This window comes from Petromyzon marinus, chromosome 1 (genome assembly GCF_048934315.1).
Source record: "Petromyzon marinus isolate PM22_M1 ecotype Great Lakes invasive population chromosome 1, UKy_Petmar_22M1.pri1.0, whole genome shotgun sequence".
Taxonomy (NCBI): Eukaryota; Metazoa; Chordata; class Hyperoartia; order Petromyzontiformes; family Petromyzontidae; genus Petromyzon; species Petromyzon marinus.
In genome coordinates, this window is record NC_133667.1 from 18,916,484 (window position 1) to 18,936,646 (window position 20,163).

Consider the following 20,163-nt stretch of genomic DNA (forward strand, 5'->3'; position numbering starts at 1 on the left):
TCGGTAAAGTCACGTAGAAGGGAAACAATAAAATAATAAAAGTGTAAAACAATACAGTTCTCACGACGTTTCGACTGCAACACAAGCAATCATCGTCAGGTGTGAAGACCACAGCAAGAAAATTTGAAAAAAGTGGCGGTTTTTTCAGCGATTTGGCAGTTTGTTATTTTATTGTTTTATTCTCTACCACTTTGTTTTGAAGAAGTCGATTTTTTTTCTTATTTATGTATTCCATATTTATTGTTTCGTTATTTACAATACACCTACCAGTCTGCACACCTATCTTGGAGGTACTTGACTGTACTGTCAAGTGCCTTCAAGAGATTTTCTAGCGTGACGTCAATGGTCACTTTATTGAGGGTCCTCACTTTATTATTTTATCCCCTCATGTTACCAGCGAACATTCTTTCGTAGTAACTTGAAGGCTAGCATTTCCATTTTCCACAGATATGTCCCTAACAAGCACATTGTTCAGGAAACGGTTCATCTAATTTATTTAAGTATTAAAAAAAAAACGTCAACCAATGTTTATCTTTTGACTTAAGACCTGAATGACTGCAGGAATTCATAGTCTTTGGTTCTTTCGGTAAAGTCACATAGATAGAAAAATAAAAATAAAGTAAATAAAAATAATAAAAAATACTGTAGCCTGGTTCTTAATCGGAGTGAGTGTACTGGCAGTCTATAATGTAGACTGTAGCCTAGTTATTAAGTTTGGTAAGTGTACTGGCAGTCTTTAATGTAGACTCACCCAGCTTAATAACCATTGCTACAGTCTACATTATAGACTGCCAGTACACTCACGAAACTTAATAACCAGGCTACAGTCTACATGAAAGACTGCCAGGACACTCCGATTAAGAACCAGGCTACAGTATTATTTTTATTCACTTTATTTTTATTATTATTTACGCCGAAAGAACCAAAGAACATTGTTTACCTTTCACATTATAGTATGAGTAGCCAGTCTTTTTCCACAGGCTCACACCACTACACACAATACATAATCATTGTTACCGTCATAGTGATATTCGTTGCAATGCATTCTATATCCACTTCTAGACAAAATGCTGATGCAGTCAACGTTCTCTCAAATGTGCCAAGACCTGTTTCCCATTGCTCAAGCTATCACCTGATCGATCATTACCCATGCCGGTTCTCTGTGCTTTTTAGCCCTTGTAAATTATTTTCTGACTTCTCGTCTGATGGAGACTTAGAAACTGGGGCACACGTGTGGGTGTAAGAATGTAAGTGTAGGGGTAGGAAAGTACATTTTGTGGCATAATTCTAATTAGAGTTGCACCAATTAGAAGTTTTAAAGGGTTTGTAGCTGATTCCAGCGGTCTTAGTTAATTCCACTAACATTATACTCTTGTTTGCAATTATTCTGAATGTTAATTTCCAATTACATATAAAAGGGCCTTTATATACCACAATTGGAATACATAATTGAAAAGTGGTTGGTTAACTGTGGGTCCGTGTACAGCACTCTCACGTGTATTGCAGGTTTTAAAATGTCATTGAGTTATGTAAATAAAGTGGATTTTACATTGTCAGTAATGCATATCAATTATAAAATAATTCAAAATAGCAACATAAAACACCTTTCTGTTGTCCGCAATGACTGAATGTGTCCACGAAGTAGGCAATGAGAGGTGGTGATTCCACTAACCTGGGGGTGCTGTAGAGTGCACTCGCGGGTCTGTCTCAACGTCTGCAGTGTAACAGGATGGGTCAACAAGTGGACATTCTCTGTGAACCTGCGGAGTGAGGGTGGGAGACAGGGCATTCGCAAAGGTAAATGAAACAGGGTCGGAGACAGGGCATTCGCAAAGGTAAATGAAACAGGGTGGGAGACAGGGCATTCGCAAAGGTAAATGAAACAGATTGCTTCTCTTCATTTCCGAACATCCAATCGTGTTATTTTGACACTGTATAATGTAAATTTTTATTTATAAACCCTTTCCTATACTTTGCACTCCTATAATGTTCTAGTATTGTTTGTTGTTCTAACGTTCTGACCCGCCCCAAAAAAGAGCTTTATGACTCATCGGATTCCTCCAGTCTAAATATTCTAATTCTGATTCAATATAATCCATTATATTTTTTTCATGGGCAGGGAATATTTGCATACATTTGGTTTCATGTTACTTCATGTACTTTTTATTTATGCCAATGCGGACTTCATGCTCATACATGCAAAAAAGAACAAAACATTTCCTACACTTGGCTAGGAGATGCAAAAGATGGCTACTAGACACAATGCTATGATACAATGCAGAACATTTTGCCACTGCACATGTGTAGGGGAGTAGTGGGTGACGTCACGTCACGCTCGCCCTCAGAGAGAGTGGCGTCACAGAACGTGACGTCAGGCGGACCCTGGGGGGGGACGGTGACGTCATGCCCCAGGGGGGGTATTTAAAGGGGGACCCGGGATGTAACGGGGGGGGTAGGAGTGGGGACTCAGGGGAGCTGATCCTCACCCGAGGCTAGGGGAGGCCACTCCGCCCGACCGGCCGAGGTTGGGGTAGTCCCGGCCCGGGGCAGGGAGGAGAGCCGAGTTAGCCGGGGTTGTAGGGATCCTGGTACCCCTGTCCCCTGGGGAGTTATCGGCTAGGGGGGTGGGTTGGTTGGCTTAAGCCCCTAAGACACTTTGGCGTAAGCCCTTAATAAACGTGGCGTGAGCGCCTAACCGCAACCTGCTTGGGAGTCGTGGATTGCGCCGCAACACATGTATGCACACATGATTCTGTACCTGGACATTTCCATTAGATTTTTCCTGCCATGGTAGAACATATGAAACCACGTTCTCCTCAAATTATATATCAAATTATCTCGCAGTGGCGAGATGTTAACTACCTTGCCAGGTATACAGGAGGTAATCGGTTCGATCCCGACCCTGACGCCCGCTGTATATTTGGATGTGCATGTTGTCTCTCCCTGTGCTCGCGTGCATTTTTCTCCAGGTCCTCCAGTTTTTCCCTCTACATTTAGAAATATGCTTTTAGAGTATTTGATTGCTATACATTTCCACATGATAAGCCACTTCATCGAAACAGGTTACTCCTGAAAAAATAACTATATAAGCTCAGTGGGCCTTACCTGGTAAGATTAAAAAAAGTTTAGTTTAGAATTGAGATTGGCAGTCATGCACAAGGAGTAATGTAAAACTTATTTCACACCGTATGTAGCCAACCGTGCTAATTGCATTTAAGGTATATGACGTCACACCTCAGCCCTCCAACCCACCCTCCAGCCCGATGCACTTTTAAATCTAGATTGAAAACTAATTTCTTTAGAACTGCTTTTTGTGTTTAGTTTGTTGTCCTTCCACCGCACCTCCAATTCACACGGTTGGCTGCTTACGGTGCGAAAGAAGTTCAACATAATACTAAAACATAGGCACCATAGCTCAAGCTATACCCAACTTCATTACAGTATATTACATCTGCTGTAGGCATGTAATGATTCATCTAATAAAATTGATAATAGAGATCACGACATATGCATCGCATTCTGAATGCAACAAGTGATGATTACCTATATATATGCAAATGCTATGCAAATGCTACTGTCCATAAAATGTCATCAATGAGACACTATAACCAAGCCAGAACAAAGAAGACAGACAACACAAATAAGGCAGACAATACAAATGAGACAAAAAATGTCTTCTTCAATCAAATCGTGACCCTCAATGGTGACAAATGTATTACTTGTGGGTGGAGGGAGAATGTGGGAATTGTTACATATACAGGCAGTCCCCGGGTTACGGAAGGGTTAGGTTCTCGAGAACGATCCGTAACCAGAATTTTCCGTACGTCGGAAACTGAACAATTTTCCCCCCACATCAACGATAAAATCCCCATAGCCGGAAAGTTGTGCCTCCCCTTCCGTTTAATCTCAGGACAGTATCACGCTGTCGTACGATTTATATCGTTACCTGTATCGTATCGCTGTACATACGCTCTGCACTGCCTATGAGTCTTTCATTTCGAGTATCGCCCCTAACACTACCCATTATTAAACTAATAGAGCATATACTAATATCAAATTGTTTCTGAATCCCACATAACATTGTAATATTAATTGTTAACAGAAATCCATCACTTCCTAATGTTCGTTTACCGTGCATTAAGCTAGACCTTGACTTCACACACACACATACACGCACACAGAGACAAAGGTAGAGTAGGCTCGTCTTGATAGAATATAGGTGGTAAATCGAAAGATGGTAGGCACCACATATTTGCGGAATACAGTAGTACTTTGGAATGGCATCACATGAAAACGATATTATTTTTAAGATAAATTGTAGTTTTTTACTACTTATGGAAATCGCGCTGACGTCACGCCCCCCCCGCCCCTCCCCCCCGTTGCAAATGCGAAGGCAATACAAATTCTGTATTCTATTAAAAACTTAATTCGAATGCCAAATGTAATTTCCGTAGATCCTTATAACACCAATTAAACAGCAAAATTTAAAATATATATAAATATAAGCTAATATAACTTTGTATCAAACGATTTATATAAAACCTTCATGTACTAATATTTTACAAATCCACCTGAGTAATTACGCCTTCAAAGGCAATATCTAATTTGTATGCAGCAGGTACAAGAATGCATACATGTACCAATTAATACAAATTATTTAGACTAATGATATATGCAGCATATCTTATTTTTGTCACTTTTTTATGCATGCAATTTATACGCACAGGATTTGTTCATGTTACATTTGGGCTACAAAAGTGTACAAATATAACAAAAAAGAATGGATTCCCGAATCAAATGATGGTCCTACATCGTGACAATTCATCGAAACACCTCAATATGCAGAACATTTGTGTAAAATAGGATGTATCATATCCAACATTGTTTTACTTATTTACCCATTAAAGCCATACCGCGTCCAAACACTCTTTCAGGAGAGTCCTGCATCGTTTTTTTTATTTACATATTAGATGTTTTCAGTCAATTGTTGACTGTTTACATATATGGGAGGAAACCAGAACACCTGGAGAAAATCTTCGTGACTTCTGGAATCCATACTCTTACTCTTTGGTTCTATTCGGTAAAGTCACGTAGGTAAAACAAAATAAAACAACAAAAAGTCACGACGTTTCGGCCACTTGTGTTGTCTCTCTCGCGTTTCGGCCACTCGCGTTGCGGCCGAAACGTCGAGATTTTTGCTGTCTTGTTTTTCTACCTTACGTGACTTTGCCGAAAGAAAACCCAAACGTGCGAAGGGACAACACTCTATCCCGTAGAGACGGGACAGGAGGATGAATCGACACTTGATGCGCCAGAACTCTCCCCCAGGAAGCCACCGCGTCGGCACCTTCAATTCCCACGGGGAAGTTTTGTTTTTTGCAATATTTGTGAGATTCACTCACGCTTGCCTCCCACAGGGCTGGATCACAAGCGCATGCCAACAAAGACGTGAATGGCCATGATTTTTTTTTGCTGTGATTATTAAATTATCAAACATTGTTGCGTGCAATGTAATCCCAAGTAAGTGTTAATTTCACCAACACCTTAACGACTAATGTAATTTGTTTGTTCCGCTCTAAGAGACTTCCTGGTATCAAAAAAAATAAATTAATAAGTAACTGCGCACAATTACTTTTTAACTTGTCGGCTTCACAGACTACATTCATTTTCTCTCTCGCGGTAAATCACATGTGCAAAACAATAGCCACCATTTATCACTGACTGTCTGCAAGAGTGGAAAAACGGAAATCTACTTTGTGATTGACTTAGATGGCTACATTTTCATCGTACTATAACTGGCAAAACACTCAATGATAATATTCCCCTCTATAATTGACATTCTGTGCTTAATATTTAAATATTCTTACAAATTATTATCATTTGCCTCTTTGCCAGTATTTGGTATTATGAAAACTTCAACTGGCACTTTCACGTATTTGCACTATACTGTAACCATCTCTGGCACTTACGGAGCAAATGACCAGTGTTGACCTCCGTACTAGGCATGCTTATATAAGATGATGACTTTTCCACCACTTCTATGTGACTCATTATCCATGGGAAAATGTAAATAGAAAGAATGAATCCACAGACAATATGACTGTATACGGCTCAACCCTGGACACACGATAAATTCGTAGTGGATTTTGGGGCCTCATAAGAATGTCACTTTATATAACGCTATGATTACAAAAAAGAGTTTGGCTGGCTTGTGCGCGCTGGTGACTTCACCAAGCGCATCTGCGTGATAACCCTCATATGCATCCCACAGCGTTAAGCCAGGTTCGTGCATCGTGCTAACGTCACGAACGCCTTCCTGCCGGTAGAGTGAGCGTCTAGAGTCAGCGAAAATTATCGAGAAGGGGGACGTTGGCCTCGGTTGATATAAAAGGGAGATGCGTGGGAGACTCGGGGGGCTGTTGCAGTGAGATCTCCACCTGATGTCGAGTGAAGGTGTCTTCAATAAAGTGCCATCTCAAGAGAAGTGTGTCAAGTCGTCATTACATATTTATCCAATTCTATTGGTAGAGTTTCACCTTTAAGACCATCTGACATGTGTTTTTTTTTTAAACATTCAACAATTTTCAGATTGCGCATGTTTATTTTAATGCTAAATCCTGGGTTACATTGTATACGTACTGCAGAGTATTATTGACTTTGACATTTTACATATTTACACTGCTAAAAAAAATACAGAGGTGGATTAAATACTGTACACAGTATACGGTATTGTCCACCTGAACAAAGGTTCATGCACATGACACCATAGTCAAGTACAGTAGAGCACTGCAACAGCTACAATTCATTAACAAATAGTTGTGGAGGTGACATGGCCCAGTGACAGCCAATTCACTGCTTGTAAAGTTTCACAGTTTCAAATACAATGGCCGCCATGCTTGTTACTGCCGGTGTATTGTTATTACGGTGGATGTTAAAGATTCGGTGACTTTATTTGCAAGAGTAGGGAACTGTGTGTGACATTAGCATGGTCCAAATTTGAAAAATTACCGATAAATGACTCAATTGGAATTATAGCAATCATTGGCCCGACTGTGAAAACTTGACAGGACCCTCCTGAATAAGTGGCATGGAACTCAGTGATGTTTGCTGAGTAAACAAGTGTAAATGTCGAACACATCAGCCACAGTAACTCGGCCCCAAGTACAGACGCACCATAGTAACTGATCAACAAAAACAACTAGACTTTATATATATAAAAAGACCTACTGTCAATGTTAATTAATTACTCATGTCTCACCAGCAGGGTTGGGCCATTTTCAAAATCTTATTGTAACCACATTCCAATGTATTCACTTGCGTATGTGCAATACTTTTTTTTATCGTGGTCATCAATACAGTGTTACTGGGTAAGTATTTTTTTAATTAATATTTGGCCAAATAAAGCAATTGTGATCATTCATGTGTTTTTGGGGAATTCTAGTGTGATATCCAGAAATGTAAACATATCCGCTGAGTAATGTACTGCAACGCAAATTGCGGAATTCAACAATATAATATTCAGTATTGTAGTGACAAACAAAGTGAACGATGTCATGAAATCACAAAAAGATCAACTCCCAGTAACACAAGTTCAACTCCTGGCCACGCACATTGGTAACAATTGATATACGACACAGATCTGTGTTAAACCTTACATTAAATTAGCTTGAACCTGGCACAACAACCGCTAATGCACCATGCCATTCCAAATAGGTGGTGACAAACAGTCGTCGCCCCAACGGTTTGTCCAGGCCTAAAAGTAATATCCAGCAGCATAACCAGAGTAAGATTAAACGAAGCACCAACATTCAGAAAAGTGAAACGCTTTCGACAAGTTATTCAGTGACGTTAAAAGATATTTTCCAAAAAATATTTTCAAGACAAAAAAGGCAAAAATATGCATGGAGAAAACATGAACACATCCGATTTGCTGCTAAAATGGTAATTATAATGTAAAATTGTAATGAACCACAGGAAATGTAAGAAGAATAAAGGTAAAAAAGTTGGGCTCGGGATAAATGAGCAAAACAAAGGTCATGCACAAAAATACTAAACAATTGTAAATATCTGTCAGACAGACAGACCTGTAAATTTCAATTTGTGTGCATGAAACAGCTGTTGAAGGGAGACCAACATCGAAATGATGCCATAGAGAGGTGGATGGGAACAGGCTGGAGTGCTTTTGAAAAGCTGTGAAAATTAACATAGCATTTTCTAAATAAGTGTTTAACCAGCGTATACTACCTGCCATGACATATTGTTCAGAAACATGGCGGTAATTAAAAGTATAGAAAGTATGAAAATGGCAAAAGCATGGAGAGATGCAATTATGGAATTACATTGACAGGTGGATATAGGAAAACGTGGATTGGAGAACATAAGCAGCTTAATGACAATTTAAACTGTCAGTAAAAGAAAGTGGGCTTGGACAGGACATGTGTCACTGGAAGGAATGATGGGCGATGGTCAAGATGAATAACAGTGAAAGCCAAGAAATGGAATTTGTCTGACAGTACATTCACCCATGACAAGGAGCGATGAAATCAGCTAATGTGAAGGTCCCAGGTGGATTATAACATAGCAGAATCAAGAGGTAAAGCGGCAGCCTGGGGAAGCTTTCATCCACCAATGTATTGACCATGGCTGATGATGACGATTGCTATAACAAAAAAAATGTCCAGTCTCTCACAATAGTAAAGGCTATTATGATAATGTATGTGTGTCCTAACAGCAACAGTGCGGTCTCTAATTAATAAAAGCTGCGATAAAAATATATAAAGAAAATTGTAGTTTTGTAGTTTGATATGATTATCTGGTCTCTGTCAGACCCTCTAACTCCTAAAAGGGAAGTTGTCATACAAGTTACACACATTTTAATTTGTAGGTGAGTGACTGTGGAGTTGTAATATCTTCATTACAAACATGTAGAGTAACATCTTATCCATGGCACATCTACATTTCCTGCAATCCTCCATTATCCTAAAAATGGCAGCATATCCATTCCGTTATCCGCATTTAGCCATATTAGTGCTGAAAGAAGTCCATTTTGTGAAAGAATATAAAAAATAGGATTCACCAATAAATAGGGCCTCCACATCACCCAGGCTAAGTGGAAATGCATTGCATTCTTAGTTGAATTTTAAACTGGTCGAGTGGCCACATTTCTGATCATTGCAATACCCAAGATATACTAAGAGTGAAAAACCCCGCAAGAATCCGATTCAATTCATGTTCAAACATGAACTGTAAGCGCGCACCAAAGCCTGCACATTCAAGTGTGAACATGCTGACAGGACCACCGATTGATGAGTGGTGAACAGGACAGGTGTCGGTGCTTCCTGGGGTCCGTGTCCCTGCCACAGCTCACCTTGACCAGCACCACGCCGCTTGGAGACCGTTCTGAAGCAGACCTCCCCAGCATGTACTGCCTCCGGCGCCGTTTATCTTGCCACAGCATAGCTTTGGCCATGCTCACAGAGCCAAATCAAGGCACAAAAAGTCTGTACACTCTCCACTAAATCGACCCAACAACTGCCATGCCCCGAAGAGGAATTAAAGAATGAAATGAAAGTTTTTCCACCCCCCCCCCCCCCAAGTTTCGTTGCCACAAAAAGTTTTTTTTGGGGTTTTTAGCCAAAAACATTCGAATTATTTTCAGATACTAAGTATTGTTTGGTAAACTATAATTGTCAAGTTCCAAAACATGAAACGGTCTTCGCTTTTTTTCGATGTATTTTTATAACACAATCACATCCCTGAACTGCAGGTCTATGCTGTTAACATCTGTTGCTTATCTGAAGGAGAATGTTTTACTTTTCCGAGATAACAGACATGCTTCCATCGGACGCACAGCAATATCTCACTGTGCTTCTCTCCGGGCAGACCGGCGTGTTTGTAAAGATATCCATAGCGACAAGGTCGACTCCGATGACGTTGCCTTTGCTGTGCTATCAGCTCTCCGAATGAATAACCACGAGATCAAATAAAAAAAACCCTCAGGTCAGCAAACGTTCCCAACATCTACAGAAATCACCGTGCGAACTGAGCCCAAGAACTGTTGAAGATGTCACCCTTGGCAAGCACGCGGCTGGCCACGTTGTCAAAGTGGACTGAGAGAAGGATGTGTGATACGCGCAGAGGTACAGTAATAGCCTGTCACGTAGAAAGCCTGCGTGTACACACAAGTATAGTCCGGTGGAGCCTCGCGTCCGCTAAGCCGTAAGTCCTGTTACTGTTTACGTGGAGGAAGGCTGCACATCGTGCAAAGGGAGGGTGAGAGGGTGACGTGTGGCGGTGGGAGGAGGAGGAGGAGGGCTTGCTAATGCAAACTTCCCGAGTCTTGATCCCTGCATGATTTGCCAGTGAGGCTCTCACTCTTTTCGAGAACTTCAGTGCCGCCAGCTGCTTTGTTTGCGAGTAAAAGCCAAGCAACGAGCATTGAGCGTTGTGCACTCGTGAGACGAATGCTTCCGAGGACACGGTGCCAGTGAGATTCTAAAATAAAAATGCCCAAGACTTAAATAGCAGCCCTTTTTTTTAAAAAAAAAAAGGAAACAAAATTATTTTACAAAAAAATTTACAAAGTGTAATGTGTATCTTAACAGATGCACCAAACTAATTGAAAAATGGGAGTGATCCAAACACATTTGTTTAACCGGCTTTAAACATAGACAACCCAGAGCAGAGCCCTGTGGTGTGTGCACATAGATGTTTAGCGAGAAAACGCAATACTGTGGCTTTAGCAGACAGGCACTTTAGTAGTAGCACTGTCTTTAAAAAAAAAAGTTATGCTATGGAACTGACATTTTTATATCCAGTTGAACAAATATTTTATAAGCAAAAAGGACAGAGCTTCAAACTCAATAAATATAAATTTTGATTTAAAGCTTTCGTGACTGCAGTGATTCACATTCTTGGTTCATTCGGTAAAGTCACGTTGAAGGGAAACAAAAAAATAATAACATACATATAAAACAATAAAATTCTCACGACGTTTCGACTGCAACACAAGCAGTCATCATCAGGTGTGAAAACCAACGGCAAGAACATTTGAAATTTTCACACCTGATGATGACTGCTTGTGTTGCAGTCGAAACGTCGTGAGAATTTTATTTTTTTATATATATTTTATTATTTTATTGTTTCCCTTCAACGTGACTTTACCGAAAGAACCAAGAATATCAATAAATATATACAAGTACGTGTAGTGATAACACCATCAAGTAAAAGCAATGATAAAGAACAATGAAAACATGACCTATGTATACCCAACTGCGTACTATAAAAGTATGCGCATTCAAGCTTACTAATCCCCATAAAAAAAGTGTGCCTTCACAAACATTCAACCAAACAAACAGCTCGTGGTGAACGAAGTACTTGTAGACATTAACAATTCACCGTCACCTAAACACGATGGAAACCAACATTCACAGAAAGACCTGAAGATGTACAGACACTTTTAAGAAGAACACCAATGCTTGTGAATCCACATTTCACAATGACGAGTGCGTCGAATAACAACACGAAACGCTTGTGTCCGCGTGACGTTCAGTGCTATGTTTATTGTGACGTTTATTGTGACGTTTATTGTGATGTTTATTGCGATGTTTATTGTGATGTTTATTAGACTGTTGTCACGGGAGGGGGGGGGGTAGACAGCGCAAGAGTGACACCAGTAGTAACAATTTTCAGTAATTTAGACATAGCAAGCGAGTGACATGGGTCGAGGCGTTTTTGTTTATGAGCATAAGCACCTGAACTTTAGGGGACTTGTGCCATATTATTGCCACCTCTTCCGCAAATTACACAACCCTTAAGTTTGCGAATATGAAATGTGTATCATCTTTGGAACTGCGAAGAGTTAATGGTTAACCCTCCAGCTCAGCTGATGAGAATGTAAAGTTGATCAATAATGAGCCGTTCTGTCACGCGGGGAAAAGGGTCAATCTTACTGTGAACCTATGGTGGTGTAATTTATTGGCATGTCAAAATTGTAAGTATTTTTTTTTACATGGAGACATATGAAGGAAACATTGTATGCATATCTATTGGCTATTTATATTCTCCACAAATATACTAATTGTAAAACATATTACAGGTACATTTATTGATAGACAATGCAGTGAGGATAATCAGAGTGTGATATGTAGTTTATCATAGTGGAATGGTATAAAGCAGTGAGTTTGTGTTGTTTTTTTTTGCAATTCCCAGGAGAAAACTTTAAGTGTGGTACCATTGAACATTATGACACAATAGAGGCTGTCACGTGATTCCCAGGTTCGATGAAAATTGCCACTAACCAAAGAAAAGTAGAAACAAATATCGGCAATCAAAATTGTTCAGACAGTCTCTATTCAATAAAAGTGACTTACTTTTATCTTACAAGAGCCACACAATGTTCCGTAGATCAGAACAGAAATGAAAAAAAGGCTTTGTGTAAGACTGCTCATAACACAGAATGTTCAATGGTAAGTTTAGCTCGGGAGTGGTGACTATGCACGTGGCACTGTGGAAGCGAGGTTTGTCGGATCATACAAATGTTGTGAAACTCCCTTCCCACGCGCATCAAGGTGGCATACCCTGGCTCACCAGAAGAAGAAGAAGATGGTATAGCAAATGTGGACCCCACCTGTTCTATCTGCATGGGATAAAGTCTTGCCACCTCACACGTATGAGTTTTCCCCAGGTGCTCCGATTTCCTCCCACATGTAAACAATCATTTAATTGGCCAATAACACCTTAATATATAGAAGATTGCAGAGCTTGGGGGGAGGGGGAATTTAGTTCACTACGTAGCTTCTTTCACCACTCGTCTGTGGTTCCGCACTCCTCTGAATCACTCTTCTTGAGAGTGAGTGAAGACTGTGCACGTTACAAATGGAAATTATTTTAAAAATTTGAATGGCAACATATCACAAACCACAAAATGCAGCTTGTCATCTGGATACAGTATTCAGATTCATTATTTTCTTTACACGCATTTACAGTGGAGATACCGAATTATACATTTTTTCCTTTCTCCAGCAATAGAATAATGTGTGTGCTTGCTTACAATGTTTGGTGATGATACACTGCTCTGCATCCAGAATAACCTAGCTTAGTCGTTTTGTTCAAATTACAGTACAGTATGAAACCTCATTACCATGACGATGTGGGCTGTTCCAAAAAAGAAAGTTTGCTGATAAAAAAAGGTTCCACTCAGATAGCAGACTGCTACAATATTCTGCACAACACCTCTTTAACTTGCGGACGGTGGCACTGCTGCCACGTCACACACGTGACAAGGCACAGGGGGCATCCACCAAGAAACAACAATAAACAGGGGCAACAATCAGCTAAACTAATAAAATCTCATCAGAGGTCAAGCACTTACTTGCCATTTTTATCTGCAATAACTCGATGGGAACTTAAAATATAAGCAATGAAACTCCCTTTGTCCTGTAACGTCCACATCACAGAGTGACTCCACACCAGGAATTGCGGATCAAAGCTCCTCTGAGTAGAGCCATAACTGCTCTACACTATTTGTCTTGTTGGAGACCAAAAAGAGCTGTGATGTAACCCAATATCAATGTTAACGTTTTTTAACTTCAAGGGTATTTGTTTTTGTTTGGGTCCATGGCAAAGGACAATTCACAACAAACTCTATAGTATTCACAATATAGAGCTGATATGGCACAATGGACTGTTAGAAGTAGCTTGATTCACCGAAATTACCTTTTCTTTTCATTACGCGCTTTTATTTAACTCACTCTGTTGTTGTTGTCGTGGTTGTATCCTCAAATCTTGTAACTCAATTTTAACCCACTTCCAAATGTGGTATCGACTGCAAACTTGGTATACTTATGTCATACTGATGACAATACTATATTCTATCATAAAAAATAAAATAAAAATATGTTATGTTTCGGCTTGGGTCTAATTGTCCACGCTCAACTCACGTTGGCTGTAATTGGCAAGCTTCGGGGCCACTTTCTGGAGTCGTGGAGTTCTTCCATTATTACAGTACATTCATGTTTACGATGTGACGATCGATCTGCGAGCCATACTACGCCAAGAAACAAGATGGCATTTCATAAAAGTGTCTTTTTTTAAGTTAAAAAAATATATTTATTATGTGTCAATTTCTCAGAAATGTATGGACACAAAGAATAACAGGAGAGTATTTGGTCTCCATAATAAAATTCACAGATGAGAAAGAAGAGTGTTACTGTACTTGTTATATACAGTGAGGGAAAAAAGTATTTGATCCCCTGCTGATTTTGTACGTTTGTCCACTGACAAAGAAATGATCAGTCTATAATTTTAATGGTAGGTTTATTTGAACATTGAGAGACAGAATAACAACAAAAAATCCAGGAAAACGCATGTCAAAAATGTTATAAATTGATTAGCATTTTAATGAGGGAAATAAGTATTTGACCCCTCTACAAAACATGACGTAGTACTTGGTGGCAAAACCCTTGTTGGCAATCACAGAGGTCAGACGTTTCTTGTAGTTGGCCACCAGGTTTGCACACATCTCAGGAGGGATTTTGTCCCACTCCTCTTTGCAGATCTTCTCCAAGTCATTAAGGTTTCGAGGCTGACGTTTGGCAACTCGAACCTTCAGCTCCCTCCACAGATTTTCTATGGGATTAAGGTCTGGAGACTGGCTAGGCCACTCCAGGACCTTAATGTGCTTCTTCTTGAGCCACTCCTTTGTTGCCTTGGCCGTGTGTTTTGGGTCATTGTCATGCTGGAATACCCATCCACGACCCATTTTCAATGCCCTGGCTGAGGAAAGGAGGTTCTCACCCAAGATTTGACGGTACATGGCCTCGTCCATCGTTCCTTTGATGTGAAGTTGTCTTGTCCCCTTAGCAGAAAAACACCCCCAAAGCATGTTTCCACCTCCATGTTTGACGGTGGGGATGGTGTTCTTGGGATCATAGGCAGCATTCCTCCTCCTCCAAACACGGCAAGTTGAGTTGATGCCAAAGAGCTCCATTTTGGTCTCATCTGACCACAACACTTTCACCCAGTTGTCCTCTGAATCATTCAGATGTTTATTGGCAAACTTCAGACGGGCATGTATATGCGCTTTCTTGAGCAGGGGGACCTTGTGGGCGCTGCAGGATTTCAGTCTTTCACGGCATAGTGTGTTACCAATTGTTTTCTTGGTGACTATGGTCCCAGCTGCCTTGAGATCATTGTCAAGATCCTCCCGTGTAGTTCTGGGCTGATTCCTCACCGTTCTCATGATCATTGCAACTCCACGAGGTGAGATCTTGCATGGAGCCCCATGCCAAGGGAGATTGACAGTCCTTTTGTGTTTCTCCCATTTGCGAATAATCGCACCAACTGCTGTCACCTTCTCACCAAGCTGCTTGGCAATGGTCTTGTAGCCCATTCCAGCCTTGTGTAGGTCTACAATCTTGTCCCTGACATCCTTGGAGAGCTCTTTGGTCTTGGCCATGGTGGAGAGTTTGGAATCTGATTGATTACTTCTGTGGACAGGTGTCTTTTATACAGGTAACAAGCTGAGATTAGGAGCACTCCCTGTAAGAGTGTGCTCCTAATCTCAGCTCGTTACCTGTATAAAAGACACCTGGGAGCCAGAAATCTCTCTGATTGAGAGGGGGTCAAATACTTATTTCCCTCATTAAAATGCAAATCAATTTATAACATTTTTGACATGCGTTTTTCTGGATTTTTTTGTTGTTATTCTGTCTCTCACTGTTCAAATAAACCTACTATTAAAATTATAGACTGATCATTTCTTTGTCAGTGGGCAAACGTACAAAATCAGCAGGGGATCAAATACTTTTTTCCCTCACTGTATACAACCTATGTCATGCGTGAATTATATTGCAAATCGAAAATTAACTGCTAACCTACCCCTATATCCTCATTGTTGTCCTGAATTTTCACTAATGCTGCATTTACACAATCCCTTAAAAGTGAGTCGGGCCAAGTTTATGAACTAGGAAAGTGGGTTCTGCCCGGATTCCCACATCAACCTTACTGGGTCATGCCAGCTCCACCCACGTAGAGTTCACTTCTAAGTGGCAGAGTAGCTCATTTGCCAAAGGGAACAAGACACGTTTAGATGGGCCACCCTTGTAAACAGTCATGATGTCATGGGATCACAGGTAAAGAGAGACGCATTGTCAATAGTTTTGATATCGTGTAATACAACCGAAGAATACGTTAAACGTGTTTTTATGTACGATGGCTGACCTATACATGTGGATCCAAATGTCCATAGAGCAATGGATCAAGAATCGAGCCATGCTTATACATTCCCAGAACGACCCACCACGACTTGGGTTTGATTTCTAATGGCCAACAGCTGAACCACTGCACCAAATTTGATAATCACTGCATCGTTTTCAAAAGTATTGGTCTATTTTCCACTGTTTTCCCTCATGCTTTGAACTACTTTTGCTATTGAAATAATATTTTTCAGAAAACATACCACTTCAGCTTCATAAAACAAAGTATTGCATACTTTTATCATTCTTTTTCAGGCCACTAATGGTAATCATGGAATATAATGTTTCATCCCATAGGCCATGTAAATTACTTGCCACGTTAAGGGAATTATCAACGTTTAGTAACAAAAAAGCCTTCCACAAAGCGTTCAGCAGTTAGGAAAGTGGCAATTAATGACAATGTGAAATGAGACTGAAAAATATGCTCATGTTTTCTAAGAAATACAACAGTATGCATTTTTGTACCAATAAACCACATCAGTAAAGAACAATGTGTGGCCTGCTTTATACTATGCATGACTCGACCATAGCCCTAAGCTGGCATTCAAATAAAAAGAGCTTTAAAGCTCATCAGATTCCCCCAGTATAAATATTCAGATTCTGAATATAAATGCGGAAGTCACACTCGTCCTGCAGGAGGAGGGAGAGGGGGAGTGGATTGAAATGTGGAGCTCTTGAGATCACAATCATCTTCACGGATCACAGAAACCTTGGCACTTTGTGGACCCCCTCGCTCTACCCCCACTTTGTGGATCCCCTTCAGCCTCTCCCAGACCCCCAATTAATGATACCTGCAGCCAAACAGTGCTGTATGGAACTCCAGTTTAAAAATAAATTATTCATCTGCTGTTAAAACCGGACCCCATCTGCAGAGAATTCACAGGACCGACCTGCTATAAAGACATCAATACATTTTATGACTAAAGCTGTGACCATTGGTCGATAAACAATTTAAATTACTACTTTTAGGGGTTTCTCAACAAGAGACGCAAATGATTATTTTGAGTTATGCAGTGTATCATTTTGCGTCAAACTAGGACCCATATCTTAAGGAGAGGTATTTGAGTTTAACACCTGGTAGTTTACATTGCTGCAGAGACACTGTTGAAACTGGCTCAGTTTGTGCTTGTACTGAATCAATGCTGATGAAATTATTCACGCCCAGAAGGTCAACTGGGCGGACTTATCACAATCTCTGGACCCAAGTGAAGCCAGTGTGTGACAAGTTTTGTACAAGTCAGATACAATCACATTCAGATCATGGTAAATTTGAATGTGTGCACAATTAAGGTTTCAGATGTAATAAACCATTTTTAATTATTATTAATACAGTACCTTAAAGTACAGTGGACATATAATAGCTATTCAATGTCTAAAGTCATTTATTAAAATTAATTATCATGCTCATCATATATATTTATACATTCTGCATTCACAGTATTTTATTGCAGAAACTAATTGAAGTGTATAGAATGATTAAGTTACAGATAGAAATTATTACTAAATCAATAGTGGAGTTGGTCATACGTTCAATGTCCATATGTAATAATAACTCAGACAATATCCACGGGAAATGAGGACGCTCTTTCAGGTAAAGCCAACAACAGAAGCAGGTTCCACCAACCTGGAACTATCGTAGGGAAATAACTTTTCCCCTGTTAAATGTAAAACCACAACAACAATTTAATGCTCTTTGGTTTCATTCGGTAAAGTCACGTAGGTAAATTAAAACAAAATAAAATAAAATCACGACGTTTCGGAGGCAACACAAGCTTCCGTCTTCAGGTGGAAAAGTCAACGCAGAATATCTGTGTCAGGAGCACAATTCAGAGACCGGGATTATATACAGGTTAAGGGAGGGGGGAGGAGTCAGTAAGGGGGCGTGAGTGGGTGGTAGGGCCGGGCTACGCATCCTGTTGAAAGAATGCTGTGGGTAACACCCCCAAATTTAATGTCCATAGAATGCAGCCAACGTGTAAGCACACGTTTCAATAGGAATCTATTTGAATTATTTAAAGATGCTAACAACTCAAATTGACATGATGAAATACATTTACATGCAATACGTGAACACAATCACACGTCATGGCATAAAACCCATCGGAGGTTTTCCTTGTGTGCTGAAGAGGCAAGGCAGGAGTTCTCTACAACGTGTCAATGGACACGCGAGGGCACCGCAGCGATTCAGGGGGCCTCAGAACATCAATATTTATGTAAGGAAAAGCCTCGGATGACTGCGGATATCTGCAAGGCTTGCACTTGAGGGAATGTCACAAAAGTCAAGAACCAAAATAATTGCAATCGTTCCCCCCTCCCCATGACCCCCCTCCAGTCAGGCAGATCGACACAATACCACCTACAACATTTGGTAAAAGCTTTACCACCCGTCTCCCTTAGGGTAGGTCTCTCATGAGTTAGTAGGGTTTCCAAAAGTCCAATATTCATTGCCACCACAGTCCACCTTTCCACATTTATCAATCCTCTTGATTCAAATACAAATTGCTGTTAGCTGATGCACACTCCTGATGTTCGTAGACACGTCCCATGTGAAACAGAACGCCGATTCAAATTATGATAGATACCTGTGTCTGTACATGTGTACCATACTTGACAAAGAGACTGTCGATTTACATTAAGATAGCGTTTGCTAATCTACAGGTGTATGAAATATGTAAGGGCTTAATTTGTATATGAATGCAGAAGATAGATTTTTGGTCAAAGAGGTTGGGCCTTGAGCACTGGCATTTGGGTAACCCAGAGACAAGGTACCCTGCTGGGTGATGCTGTGGTTCGTGCACATGGCTCACTTGTTTAGCATTAAAATACCATTCAGGGGTCTGTCATCCCTCTTGCTAAATTATATATTTAATTATGCATATATGCACATAATTACGTATTAAAACTACACTCTTTTTTATTTTACCAGGTAAGGCCCACTATGCTATATGTAGCTCTTTTTCAGAAGCGATGTGGCCACAAATTGATCGTCCAATTAAGTGGCTTACCATGTGGAAATGTATAGCAGCCAAATACTCTAATAAACGCATGTTTCTAAATGTGGAGGGAAAAACCGGAAGACCGGGAGAAAAATCCATGCGACATACGGGGAGAACATGCAAACTCCAAATATATAGGTGTCAGGGTCAGCATCGAAACCCACGACATCCTGCATACCAGGCGAGGGAGTTAACATACTGCCACTGCGGCGAGATGTGTATGATATCATATACTGGCATGTACATAATACATACCTATATACTATGTAATTTTGCGTAAAATTAGGACTCCATAGTCTAAAGAGAGAGTCCTTTCCTGCCTTATTGAAAATGAACCAGCATTGACTCAAGCAAGCCAGACCGCTAAAATAATGCTGCTGAAATGATGCGTGATGCTCTCCCAGAAAACCGGGCGGCTGATGGGTTAAAGAAATATAATGTTTTCATGTGGAGATAAATATGTGAAGGAGAAATTATATGCTTATTAATGTTGCTCATTCACATTGTGGTTTTTATTGTTTTAAATCTCCACAGGATCATTTCTATTTTATTTTACTCTTTTCACATTCTCATAAGTTTGCAAAATAGGCAGAACCAGCAGCCATAATCGCCGTTGTGAATGCCCATCACAAAATTAATTAATGTACAGCAAGGCTAATATCTAACTCGGGTCGCTGGGTTTGTCGTGCAGTGCACGAACCACTGTCTGTTTTCCCGTCACATATTCGTGGCCCTTATATTTCATTACAGCACATCCTTCTATCTAACCCCTGGCCTCCCTCAACCAAAGTTTAAATCACATAGCAGATATAAAAAACCTGAAGCTTGGCTTGCCATGCTAACCTTTGGCCATGGCTTCTTCTTTGAACCATTGCCTTAAATAAGCATCAACATACAGTACCTTTACATTA

The 20,163-nt window shown here is 40.2% G+C and overlaps 1 protein-coding gene across 1 annotated transcript in view; it reads right to left on the reverse strand.

Moving 5' to 3' along the window:
• LOC116948518 (uncharacterized) overlaps positions 1 to 20,163 on the reverse strand; it is a 205,551-nt gene that overhangs the window by 84,980 nt on the left and 100,408 nt on the right. Inside the window, exon 4 of the mRNA XM_076072861.1 lies at positions 1,673 to 1,760. Within this exon, the coding sequence (XP_075928976.1) occupies positions 1,673 to 1,760 (88 nt within the window). The remainder of the gene's footprint in view (positions 1 to 1,672; positions 1,761 to 20,163) is intronic.